This window comes from Trachurus japonicus, chromosome 18, assembly GCF_045865225.1.
Source record: "Trachurus japonicus isolate A0001 chromosome 18, Traja_1.0".
Classification (NCBI taxonomy): domain Eukaryota; kingdom Metazoa; phylum Chordata; class Actinopteri; order Carangiformes; family Carangidae; genus Trachurus; species Trachurus japonicus.
In genome coordinates, this window is record NC_140924.1 from 3,907,385 (window position 1) to 3,920,488 (window position 13,104).

Genomic DNA, 13,104 nt, shown 5'->3' on the forward strand with positions numbered 1-13,104 from the left:
ATACCTTGAACGACGTTGCAAACAACAAAGACGAAAAGTCAGGCGACATCATTTACATAACTGGATTCAAATTATCGAAAGACAGATCCGGGATCAGATGGGTATGGTTAATTTCACTGGTATTTATCCAGGGCTAACACAGGTGCATCGACGCCCTAATCCAGTTTCACAGTCAAAGTAAACTCTGACCTCCTCTAAAGGAAACACTGGCTCTCTGATGTTCAATAATTCAGCCATTGTGTGTGGAGCCAACCAGGACTTTGAACAAGTCAACGAGTATCACACAGTTTGATTAAGCTTTGTGCATCAGTTTACTCTGTGAGGTGAATCACTCGGGTGTAGGTTTGGTTTATTTGTCACATGCTCACGTGTCCTGATGGATATTTTATATTATTTCTAAAGATGGTAAGAGCTGGGACAATTCAGCAGCACGCCATCATTGTTAGGGACAACGTCGCTGATGTCCACAGCCACAACACCGAACAAATGTGCTACTTGAGCCGAAGAAGGAATGTTTAAAGTGTTGACAAAGACTCTGAAACCAGCGTGTTTCAATGTTTCATGTTTATTCATCACATTTTGCTAATAGCCTTCTTTCCTCAACACGTTCAGTTTCCTTCAGCTTCTGTTTACTTGTCGTTTCCTCCCTTTAACAGCGTTACAGCAGAGAATTACACATGTGATTACACAACACACTGATGACACCTGAGGACAGGTGAGTGTGGGTCACAGCTGATCTGGGGTCAGCTCCTTCATGCACTTCTGGCACAGACTGACGGGTGCTGGTGTGAACACGGCTTGTCGTTCCAGCAGTTGAAGACTGTGAACAGAAGGAAAAACAGGAAGTCAGGAAAAACCAAGGGAATTAAAGGAGTGTGTTTTCCCAGAACAGTTGTTGTTTAAAGAACTCTGTCATCAGGGTGTAAAATATCCAACGGCTAACATGCTAACAGTAAAATATAAATGAAGTGTAAACTCCACCACTGTGCTGCAACAGCAGGAAGCATCAACACAGAGTCTTCATCGTCCCTTCAACTGTCACAACTGAAACGTGTTGAGATTTACCTCCATAATTCATCATGAGACAGTGCCGTCGCCAAAGGAAATTGTTTGGTTTTCCTGGACACCAGTTGGTATAGTTGAAGTTTTTGCCGTCGCTCCAGAGCCAAACGTCCTCCTAGAGGACAAGAGACGACAGGACAGAGGTTGTTAGTGAGTGGTTCTATCAGTAACATCTTGTGACTGTTTGTGGTGAGTTACCTGTTGAGCGTTGGAGCCTCCAATCCAAGTCAGTGTATCATTCTGAATGTTTGTCCGAGTCAGAGTCTGAATGAATTGATAATCCTCCAAGTCCTGGACCGACGCCAGGTTTGCGTCGTTGGTCTGACAGTTTTTCTACAGAGGAGACGGACAGACAGATGTGATTTTCAGAGATACTGATACAGAAGAGAAGACGTGACCAGGACTTCACTGTGGTCACCAGCTAAGATGAGCTAAGCTAAGCTAATGCTTTAGCATCCACATCAGATGAAACTTTTGATACGTCCCAGACTTCATGACGAAATAAATGAAAAACTACTGAGATCATCTCTATGTTCTGTTTTGTGCTAACTAGCTGATGTTTGCATGCTACCTGCCAAACATTAGTTTAACTGTTAGCATGCTGACAGTAGCTTGTTTGTCCTTTAGTCATTTTGTCAGATACAACACTAACACCTTCATCACCTACAACAGTTTGGAAAAAGTCAAATCACCAGATGTGACAGAACCTGCTCTTGCATGGGCTCTTATTAATATTTCCAGTCTCACCACTGCACTGGGACGTTGGAGGCAAATACAAACCAGAGGTGCAGCAGGATAAACTCAGCAGATGTACAAGAACCCAGAAGTTCCTCTAATTACCTCAGCGTCAGCCCAGGACAGCTCCTTGCGGATGAACTTGAAACAGCGACGACTGAATTTACTCCAGCCTTCGGGACAACGGTGGAAGAGACCACGCTGGACATCATCATCTAATGAAAACAAACAGGTTATTGTGAGTCAGTGTTTCCCAGACAGAGGCGTGCTGCCTGAGTTTATTAACAACAGCTTTCATTCAGTAGAATTTAACATCCTCTTTAATAACAACGAGCTGCTCATGATGTCTGGATGTTATCTTGGGACTGTTTCACTTCATGAAATCCTGTCTCTTCTACAGGAGCCAGTGGAGGTGGTTCATGCTTCTGATGCTTCCTGAGCTTCTACCACAGCAGGTTTTACTGGCAAACACAACTGGTAGGAGACTCTGGAGCCGACCGGACCCAGAATGCACTGGGGAGCTGGACTCTGCTGGACGTCTGGACAGTCAGTAGCTAGTTTGCTGCCACCATGGCCTCATTTAAAGTGAGAGGCTGGATGGATGACTGAGTAATTAAAGGAAGTAAAGGTGCAGCTGTAAAGTCTAAGGGCTGGAGGTCATCACCACGACGCTCTGTCTCCACATTCATCTGTTTACTTTGGTCTGTTCTCATGTTTCATCTTTCAGCTGACGGATGTCAGAACGACTGCCAACAGGTTTCTACAAGGTCTCACTAGTGATACTCACCTGCTCTGGTCAGAACCATCATGGCACAAACAAGCAGAGAGACTATCAGGATCCTCATGGTGAAGATGATGAAGGATGTAGGTGCTGATGATTTAGCTTTGAAAACAAACTAGAAAGACAGAGAAGTGTTATAACCCTGGAGGAAGAGGAAGGCAGCAGAGTATCTGAGAGGAAGGTTGTACCAAACCTGCTGAAGCACGATCTGCTCCTCTTCTTCTTCTCGCCTGTGAAGCTGCTGGACAAGAGGAAGCATCACGTCTTTTATACACCAACTTATCTGGACAGGTGGCATCACGTTGATGTCATCTGTTTGTGCCCACAGGTTAATCAGTTCAGAGGTTGATCAACAAACCAAAGGGCACAACATCCCACACTGTTGTTTTACCAAAGCTAGACCCTGAAGTGGGAGGCAGATGTGAGTCCAACTGATAAAAAAGATGCATTTTATATGATGCTGTGTTGTCAGTAGCTTTAGAGCTAAATGTCTCATTTTAAAGGACAGAAACAGACGTTCAGTTTGTCTGTTCTGCTCTAATGTGAACCAGGAGCCTCGTTATAGACTTAACTCCACTTTTCACTGAGCTGCTTCATCTTTAAGGCTTGTGAGTGACGATGCTTTTGTCAGGACAAAAAGACAAAATGCATCATGGGAAAAACATTCTGACTGTTTCAGCTGTGTTTATTTTTTTATTAACCAGCAGAAAGGTTCAGAGAGGTGATGATGCTAAAGGAGAAAAGTGGATGAAAACAACAAAACAAAACGAGTCAGAGGATCCAGCTGCTGGCTTCAAGGGTTCCAATGTGCCATTCCGAAGGGCCGCCATTCGAACGTTTACTTTAATGTTTCGGAATGTCGGTCCTTAATTATTCATGGGAAAGAGGTGCCATTCTGAACCTGAAAAAGTCCGCCATCAGCAGAGACTTTCTTGGCCTCCACCTGATCTTTTCACTAAACTTAACCAACTCCTTTCTACATTGCCTAAACCCAACCAAAGCACAGAGCAAGGACACATTTGATCGTGTCAAGCCGGGCAGGAAATCAAACACAGAAACACGAGAGAATCCGGTCAATTTTCAAAATAAAACACATTCGGAATGGCAGACCGTCGGAATGGGGGTCGCCCCCAGACTTCAAGCTGCTACAGTACGATGCTAATCAGTTAGCTAGGGCTCAGGGTGAGGCATGTGGGTTAGGAGGATGAGGAGGGAGAGTCGGTATCAGTGCTTAAACCTTTGACTCTGAGTCGTAGATAAATCATGGAGAAGGAGCTTTAACTCCATTTCAGTTGGGTCCAACAAAAACCCATCCTTGGTTTGTCCATTTTGGGCTACCGTAGAAATCTGGTGGTGCAACTTGGTGAGCTCCATGAAGGCCGAGCGTGTAGATACCAAGAGCTCAGTGTGAACTGTAAAACAGTGCGTACAGCAGCACCAGTGTGTTTTCTTGACAGCAACACTGGGAACATTTTCACTTGTTCTTCTTTTTTCTGACATCTTTGGGTTTTGGTGAGATTGAAATGAAAACAACAAAGAGACGGTGATCGGTCTGAATGTATTTGATTGTATGTGAATGACTGTGTGGGTGGAGGTGGATATATGTTGCCACAGCATATGTTCCACACTGTATCAATGGTCTGTGTCATGTATTTATGTTTTTGATGTTTTGGGGAATGTGTCATGTGGAATGTGAGAACGATTATCCTGGAAAGGACAAATAAACTAAACTAAACTAAAAAAAACCCTGAGAGAACAAACACTATTTGATGAAGATGTTTACAGCTCATTTGAAGCGTGGCCCTGATCACACTGGTTTCTGAACTACGTCATGAGCCCAAAATCCTTGGAAAGTGGTGGGTTAATCTTTAACAATGAGTAAAATCTCCATCTTCTAAGGAACTAGTAACTAAAGCTGTGGTGCAGAGGAGGAGGAAGTTCATGATCTCCCTCTGACACCTTGAGGAGTGGGAGCAGGATCAAGATTCACATGGAAACACTGAAGTACACCACTGCATCAAAATGTCCCTAAGCTGTGGTCTTGAGTAAATGTACTTGATTACTTTCCACCACTGTTTTACTCCAGCTGTGGAGGAGGACTGACAGAGGAAGGAGCTGCACAGCTGGGTAAAGTCCAACACCACTGAACTCAGCTCAGGTCCATGACAAACAAAATGTCCTCATTAAAGCTGCCAGTGTGGGGTGTAACACACACATCACCTCACCTCACCTCACCTCTCAACACCCACACCTGTATCCACCAGCCATGGGGGGAGGAGACGCCCACATACTAGAAAAACATGTCCTAACTGTCCAGTAGAACTATTTAGTAAAAGTACTACAACTGTACAGTAACACAGTGCACAGCAGTATTTGCAGATCATATTTCATAACTAATTGAAAAAATGACTAAACACACCAAACACATCGAACATGAAATATGTCACTTTCATTTCTGTTGTTCCTTCAGTGCTTGTCACACTCTGCTAAAAAACAACAACAGCACAGACCAGAACCATTTCCATGCTGGTCTGTGCTGTGTATGACAACAAGCAGTTCACGATTTACCTCTGAGAGGTACTGGAAAATATGTCCCAACTGTCCAGTACTACAATACTACAGTACAGTAACATCCTCTGACTCCACAGTGACATATTTTCATAGATTGTCAGCAGGGGGCGCTCTCACTCCACTAAACAATCCCCAGTCATTGACAGTGACTCTGTGGAGGAAACAGTTCAACACCGAGCTGCAGATTCAGGAGACAATGTCCTTTCATCTGCTACTCAGTTAGTTATGTGATGAAATATGATCTGCAAATACTGCTGTGCACTGTGTTACTGTTCAGTTGTAGTACTTTTACTAAATAGTTCTACTGGACAGTTAGGACATGTTTTTCTAGTATGTGGGCGTCTCCTCCCCCCATGGCTGGTGGATACAGGTGTGGGTGTTGAGAGGTGAGGTGAGGTGAGGTGATGTGTGTGTTACACCCCACACTGGCAGCTTTAATGAGGACATTTTGTTTGTCATGGACCTGAGCTGAGTTCAGTGGTGTTGGACTTTACCCAGCTGTGCAGCTCCTTCCTCTGTCAGTCCTCCTCCACAGCTGGAGTAAAACAGTGGTGGAAAGTAATCAAGTACATTTACTCAAGACCACAGCTTAGGGACATTTTGATGCAGTGGTGTACTTCAGTGTTTCCATGTAAATCTTGATCCTGCTCCCACTCCTCAAGGTGTCAGAGGGAGATCATGAACTTCCTCCTCCTCTGCACCACAGCTTTAGTTACTAGTTCCTTAGAAGATGGAGATTTTACTCATTGTTAAAGATTAACCCACCACTTTCCAAGGATTTTGGGCTCATGACGTAGTTCAGAAACCAGTGTGATCAGGGCCACGCTTCAAATGAGCTGTAAACATCTTCATCAAATAGTGTTTGTTCTCTCAGGGTTTTTTTTTTAGTTTAGTTTAGTTTATTTGTCCTTTCCAGGATAATCGTTCTCACATTCCACATGACACATTCCCCAAAACACCAAAAGCATAAATACATGACACAGACCATTGATACAGTGTGGAACATATGCTGTGGCAACATATATCCACCTCCACCCACTCAGTCATTCACATACAATCAAATACATTCAGACCGATCACCGTCTCTTTGTTGTTTTCATTTCAATCTCACCAAAACTCAAAGATGTCAGAAAAAGGAAGAACAAGTGAAAATGTTCCCAGTGTTGCTGTCAAGAAAACACACTGATGCTGCTGTACACACTGTTTTACAGTTCACACTGAGCTCTTGGTATCTACACGCTCGGCCTTCATGGAGCTCACCAAGTTGCACCACCAGATTTCTACGGTAGCCCAAAATGGACAAACCAAGGTTGGGTTTTTGTTGGACCCAACTGAAATGGAGTTAAAGCTCCTTCTCCATTATTTATCTACGACTCAGAGTCAAAGGTTTAAGCACTGATACCGACTCTCCCTCCTCATCCTCCTCACCCACATGCCTCACCCTGAGCCCTAGCTAACTGATTAGCAGCTTGAAGTCAGCAGCTGGATCCTCTAAGTCGTTTTTTTCTGTTGTTTTCATCCAGTTTTCTATTTCATGTCTCTGAACCTTTCTGCTGGTTAAAACAAACATTGCTAAAACAATCCAATTTTACCCATGATGCATTTTGTCTGTTTGTCCTGACAAAAGCATCGTCACTCACAAGCCTTAAAGATGAAGCAGCTCAGTGAAAAGTGGAGTTAAGTCTATAACGAGGCTCTTGGTTCACATTAGAGCAGAACAGACAAACTGAACGTCTGTTTCTGTCCTTTAAAATGAGACATTTAGCTCTAAAGCTAGACAACACAGCATCATATAAAATGCATCTTTTTATCAGTTGGACTCACATCTGCCTCCCACTTCAGGGTCTAGCATTGGTTAAACAACAGTGTGGGATGTTGTGCCCTTTGGTTTGTTGATCAACCTCTGAACTGATTAACCTGTGGGCACAAACAGATGACATCAACGTGATGCCACCTGTCCAGATAAGTTGGTGTATAAAAGACGTGATGCTTCCTCTTGTCCAGCAGCTTCACAGGCGAGAAGAAGAAGAGGAGCAGATCGTTCTTCAGCAGGTTTGGTACAACCTTCCTCTCAGATACTCTGCTGCCTTCCTCTTCCTCCAGGGTTATAACACTTCTCTGTCTTTCTAGTTTGTTTTCAAAGCTAAATCATCAGCACCTACATCCTTCATCATCTTCACCATGAGGATCCTGATCGTCTCTCTGCTTGTTTGTGCCATGATGGTTCTGACCAGAGCAGGTGAGTATCACTAGTGAGACCTTGTAGAAACCTGTTGGCAGTCGTTCTGACATCCGTCAGCTGAAAGATGAAACATGAGAACAGACCAAAGTAAACAGATGAATGTGGAGTCAGAGCATCGTGGTGATGACCTCCAGCCCTTAGACTTTACAGCTGCACCTTTACTTCCTTTAATTACTCAGTCATCCATCCAGCCTCTCACTTTAAATGAGGCCATGGTGGCAGCAAACTAGCTACTGACTGTCCAGACGTCCAGCAGAGTCCAGCTCCCCAGTGCATTCTGGGTCCGGTCGGCTCCAGAGTCTCCTACCAGTTGTGTTTGCCAGTAAAACCTGCTGTGGTAGAAGCTCAGGAAGCATCAGAAGCATGAACCACCTCCACTGGCTCCTGTAGAAGAGACAGGATTTCATGAAGTGAAACAGTCCCAAGATAACATCCAGACATCATGAGCAGCTCGTTGTTATTAAAGAGCATGTTAAATTCTACTGAATGAAAGCTGTTGTTAATAAACTCAGGCAGCACGCCTCTGTCTGGGAAACACTGACTCACAAGAACCTGTTTGTTTTCATTAGATGATGATGTCCAGCGTGGTCTCTTCCACCGTTGTCCCGAAGGCTGGAGTAAATTCAGTCGTCGCTGTTTCAAGTTCATCCTCAAACACTTGTCCTGGGCTGACGCTGAGGTAATTAGAGGAACTTCTGGGTTCTTGTACATCTGCTGAGTTTATCCTGCTGCACCTCTGGTTTGTATTTGCCTCCAACGTCCCAGTGCAGTGGTGAGACTGGAAATATTAATAAGAGCCCATGCAAGAGCAGGTTCTGTCACATCTGGTGATTTGACTTTTTCCAAACGGTTGTAGGTGATGAAGGTGTTAGTGTTGTATCTGACAAAATGACTAAAGGACAAACAAGCTACTGTCAGCATGCTAACAGTTAAACTAATGTTTGGCAGGTAGCATGCAAACATCAGCTAGTTAGCACAAAACAGAACATAGAGATGATCTCAGTAGTTTTTCATTTATTTCGTCATGAAGTCTGGGACGTATCAAAAGTTTCATCTGATGTGGATGCTAAAGCATTAGCTTATCTTAGCTCATCTTAGCTGGTGACCACAGTGAAGTCCTGGTCACGTCTTCTCTTCTGTATCAGTAGCTATCTCTGAAAATCACATCTGTCTGTCCGTCTCCTCTGTAGAAAAACTGTCAGACCAACGACGCAAACCTGGCGTCGGTCCAGGACTTAGAGGATTATCAATTCATTCAGACTCTGACTCGGACAAACATTCAGAATGATACACTGACTTGGATTGGAGGCTCCAACGCTCAACAGGTAACTCACCACAAACAGTCACAAGATGTTACTGATAGAACCACTCACTAACAACCTCTGTCATGTCGTCTCTTGTCCTCTAGGAGGACGTTTGGCTCTGGAGCGACGGCAAAAACTTCAGCTATACCAACTGGTGTCCAGGAAAACCAAACAATTTCCTTGCACGACAGCACTGTCTCATGATGAATTATGGAGGTAAATCTCAACACGTTTCAGTTGTGACAGTTGAAGGGACGATGAAGACTCTGTGTTAATGCTTCCTGCTGTTGCAGCACAGTGGTGGAGTTTATTACACTTCATTTATATTTTACTGTTAGCATGTTAGCCGTTGGATATTTTACACCCTGATGACAGAGTGCTTTAAACAACAACTGTTCTGGGAAAACACACTCCTTTAATTCTCTTGGTTTTTTCCTGACTTCCTGTTTTTCCTTCTGTTTACAGTCTTCAACTGCTGGAACGACAAGCCGTGTTCACACCATCACCCGTCAGTCTGTGCCAGAAGTGCATGAAGGAGCTGACCCCAGATCAGCTGTGACCCACACTCACCTGTCCTCAGGTGTCATCAGTGTGTTGTGTAATCACATGTGTAATTCTCTGCTGTAACGCTGTTAAAGGGAGGAAACGACAAGTAAACAAAATCTGAAGGAAACTGAACGTGTTGAGGAAAGAAGGCTTTTAGCAAAATGTGATGAATAAACATGAAACATTGAAACACGCTGGTCTGAGTCTTTGTCAACACTTTAAACCTTCCTGCTTCAGCTCAAGCAGCAGATTTGTTTTCTGTTCCTCGTCCTCGTCTCCTTTGCCCAGTTTCTTTTCCATCAAGCACAAAACAAACAAAATGAATCTTGTTGAATATGATTTTAATTGATCCTGAACTTCATGCTTTTCGAAAGTTGATTTGCCACAACAAGACCAAAACAACAACCGCCAGTCACTCTCTTTTCTCCTCAACTGACATCTCACCCCAACGGCCCCCCAGATCATTCCACCCTATAACATAATGTAACACAGTTGAAATCACACAACATCAAATAGTCCCTTATAATAAAATAAAATTCATCTTACATTAGTTACTAAGAAATAATAATAAAATATCAGTCAGGACATAATCCTGTACTCCTATCAAAGCTCTGCTTATTGGGTCAACGTTTCGTTCTCGACCTTCATCAAGACCGACATTTTTCATTTGTTGTGTGGCTTTCCTTGTAATTCCTCAGTAAACCAATGCAATTGGTTGATCACCGGTCTTTACAATAACTAATAACTAGTAACTAGATGTAAAGTGACATCATCACTGGAAAGCAGAGAGAAGAAGTAGATACTCAACAACAGTGTATTCAAGACCACAATAAAAAAAAAACTTGTCCAGCAACAACAACAACAACAATAATTTTATTTATATAGCACATTTCATGCGACAAGCACAAACTCAATGTGCTTTCACAAAAACAAAACAAAGCACAACATAACTCAAAATACGTATAAAAAACAATAAGAAGAAAATGTTGCAAATTAAAAACAATTTAAAAACTAAAAAACTTGTTAGGATAGAGGGAAATATTGCAATTTTTGAAAAAAATAAAAATAAAATAAAAAACTAAAAGCTTGTGAAAAAAAATGTTTTTAGTCTGCTTTTAAAAGAAGATACTGTTTTAGCAGACCTGAGTTTGTGAGGTAGGGAATTCCAAAGAGTAGGACCATAATGACTAAAGGCACCATGAGCTGAGTTTGAGTTCTTGGAATAGTGAGTAGACTTTTACTTGATGATCTCAGGGATCTGTCTGGTGTGAATTCAGTGAGAATGTCAGAAATGTAGAGAGGAGCTGCACCGTTCAGAGCTTTAAAAACAGTAAGTAGAATTTTAAAATCAATTCTCTGCTTCACTGGTAGCCAGTGGAGAGATGCTAAAATCGGAGTGATGTGTTCACATCTTTTGGTTCTTGTTAAAACTCTGGCTGCAGCATTCTGGATAAGCTGCAGTTCATAAAGTGCTTGTTTTGTTAATCCTGGTAAAAGTGCGTTGCAGTAGTCTAACCTACTTGAAATAAAAGCGTGAACCAACTTTTCAGAATCAGGTAAGGATAAAATGGGTCTAACACTAGATATGTTCCTAGGATGGTAGAAAGCAGTCTTTGAAATGAAAGAGACATGTCAATAAGACATGACAGAGACGTCATGTCCGGTGGCACGTGAGGAGCACTCGTGTGCGGAGAACGCCAATACTCCGAGATATTATGGTTAAATTCCAAGTAAAGTGGTCTGGAAGTTTAAATGACTAGAAGAAAGCGTGGAGAGAAGCAGACGCCAATCTCCGCACCACCTGGCATTGATTTACCTGATTCACCTGTTTCAACTGCGGCACAGGTACCAGTAAAAGAGATGGATAAAAAAGAAATGTCTGAATTAATCTGCTCGATAATACGGGAGGAATTAAAAGCACACATGGATGAACTGCAACCGCAGCTTAATTCCATAAAACTTGATGTGAAGTTATGTGCAGAAAAAGTGACGGGCATGGAGACGGTGTTATCGGGTCAGTCTGACCAAATAAATGAACTGGAGAGAGAATGTGGTGCACTTCGGAAAATATGTAACGCACTCCAACAGGAAAATCAAGAGCTGAAAGACAAAACTGACAGACTGGAAGGTTACAGTCGAAGATTTAAAGGGATAGTTCAACATTTTGGCAAATTGGCCCATTGACATAATCGCTATAGTCATAGCATTAGGTTACCTTTAATTGTCGGTGTAAGCTATTTTTAGAATGGCGGAGCGAAGCAGCAGGCTGCTCAGAGCTACGCTACGGAGGCTAAAGGAATTTCTTGGTTTCCCTCATCAAACTCATCAAATACACAATCCAACAACTCCAAAACGCTGTCGTGGATCGTGTGAGCTGCGCAATCACCACCCTATGAGATAATAACGGAACGTTACGAGACGGAGCCGTTTAAGAGGTAAATTCATGCAAAACCGCTGATGCGCGTTGCGTTCAGGGACAGTTTTTCAGCAAGCAGACTCTGTATTTACCCTGTATTTACCTCGAAAACGGCTCCGTTTCGTAACGTTCCATTATTATCTCATAGGGTGGTGAATGTGCAGGTCACAACTTGTCCACGAAAGCGTTGTGGAGTTGTTGAATTGTGTATTTGATGAGTTTGATGAGGGAAACCAAGAAATTCCTTTAGCCTCCATAGCGTAGCTCTGAGCAGCCTGCTGCTTCCCTCTGCCGTTCTAAATATAGCTTACACCGACAAATAAAGGTAACGAACCTACTGCTATGACTATAGCGATTATGGCAATGGGCCAATTTGCCAAAATGTTGAACTATCCCTTTAATATAAGGGTCTTTGGACTGGACAGGGGTGTCGAAGGTGATAATGCCACTGAATATATGTCTGCGCTTCTGAGAGACGTTTTCACGGGACAAAGGAATCTTCCTGGTCCTCCTGACGTAGAGATTGCGCATAGAGTCGCCGGCAAAGGCCCTGGTCCAAGACCCATGATCGTGAGATTGCAGCGGTTTATGGTGAAGGAAGCTATCTTGAAAATGGCAAAATCAGAAAAGGTGTTGGAATATAAAAACATGAAGTTGAAGATATTCCCTGATCTGACAACAGAAATGGCAAGGAGGAGAGCACTGTTTAACAACGTCAGAGGAAAGCTGTATCGGGCTGGCATACAAAGTGGTCTAATTCACCCGGCCACTCTCATCCTAACTTTCAATGGAGAGAAAAAGATCTTCCAGAAAGTTACTGAAGCAGAGAAATTCTTCGAGGAAAAGATTAAACCATCGCTGCATACGCAGTAAATGCTGGACTGAAGCTGGAGGAAGCTCATGAAGCAGTGTGTGTTTGAGCAATGGACAGGAACGGGACTCATGATTTGGACTTTGGATTAAGTTTATGGAATGACATTTGAACACGAAGACAATCCTAAAAGGATGCAAGGTCGCTGAGGTGTGGGAGAATGGTGAACAGCGCGAGCACAGACTGTGCGTAATGTGGAGACGGGGAGTGGTGAACAGCGCGAGCACAGACTGTGCGTAATGTGGAGACTGACTCAACATGATCTACCCTGAAAAGAAAGAGAGACAGTAAACTTGTGCGGTAAGCATGCAGAACTGACTGAATAATTATTTGTTATATGATGATAAATTGTCTAAACTTGGATGGTTTAAGTTTGGATAAACTATGGGTGATCAGTAAAGAAAATATGATTTTGTTTATATCAAGAAATAAATGAGGTTTCCGTTATGATTATTATTATTATATTTACTTCCAAGGAGTGATAAAAGGGTAGAAAATTAAGTTTAAGCTAATGCATTTGCAGTTTATCAGCTCAGTGATATGACTGTATGACTTCAGGAGGATTAAACAGAACTG

The 13,104-nt window shown here is 42.8% G+C and overlaps 2 protein-coding genes across 2 annotated transcripts; one reads left to right on the forward strand and one right to left on the reverse strand.

The window, feature by feature from the left end:
* Positions 1 to 726: 726 nt before the first annotated feature.
* LOC146968385 (ladderlectin-like) lies at positions 727 to 2,603 on the reverse strand. Its single transcript, XM_085760502.1, has 5 exons — positions 2,585 to 2,603; positions 1,903 to 2,012; positions 1,261 to 1,395; positions 1,098 to 1,177; positions 727 to 820 (listed from the first exon to the last, which is right to left on the reverse strand). Exons 1-5 carry the CDS (start codon positions 2,601 to 2,603, stop codon positions 727 to 729), a joined length of 438 nt encoding a protein of 145 aa, XP_085616628.1.
* Positions 2,604 to 7,330: 4,727 nt separating this feature from the next.
* Positions 7,331 to 9,228, forward strand: LOC146968386 (type-2 ice-structuring protein-like). Its single transcript, XM_085760503.1, has 5 exons — positions 7,331 to 7,388; positions 7,961 to 8,070; positions 8,582 to 8,716; positions 8,800 to 8,911; positions 9,161 to 9,228. The coding sequence occupies exons 1-5, from the start codon at positions 7,331 to 7,333 to the stop codon at positions 9,226 to 9,228; spliced, it is 483 nt and encodes a 160-aa protein (XP_085616629.1).
* The last annotated feature ends 3,876 nt before the right edge of the window (positions 9,229 to 13,104 follow it).

Coding starts and splice junctions, on each gene's coding strand:
- LOC146968385 (XM_085760502.1), bottom strand. Junction 1,396..1,902: donor TGTCCTGGGCTGACGCTGAG/GTAATTAGAGGA, acceptor TCTCCTCTGTAG/AAAAACTGTCAGACCAACGA. Junction 1,178..1,260: donor GAGGCTCCAACGCTCAACAG/GTAACTCACCAC, acceptor CTTGTCCTCTAG/GAGGACGTTTGGCTCTGGAG.
- LOC146968386 (XM_085760503.1), top strand. CDS start 7,331: ATGAGGATCCTGATCGTCTCTCTGCTTGTTTGTGCCATGATGGTTCTG. Junction 7,389..7,960: donor GATGGTTCTGACCAGAGCAG/GTGAGTATCACT, acceptor TGTTTTCATTAG/ATGATGATGTCCAGCGTGGT. Junction 8,717..8,799: donor GAGGCTCCAACGCTCAACAG/GTAACTCACCAC, acceptor CTTGTCCTCTAG/GAGGACGTTTGGCTCTGGAG.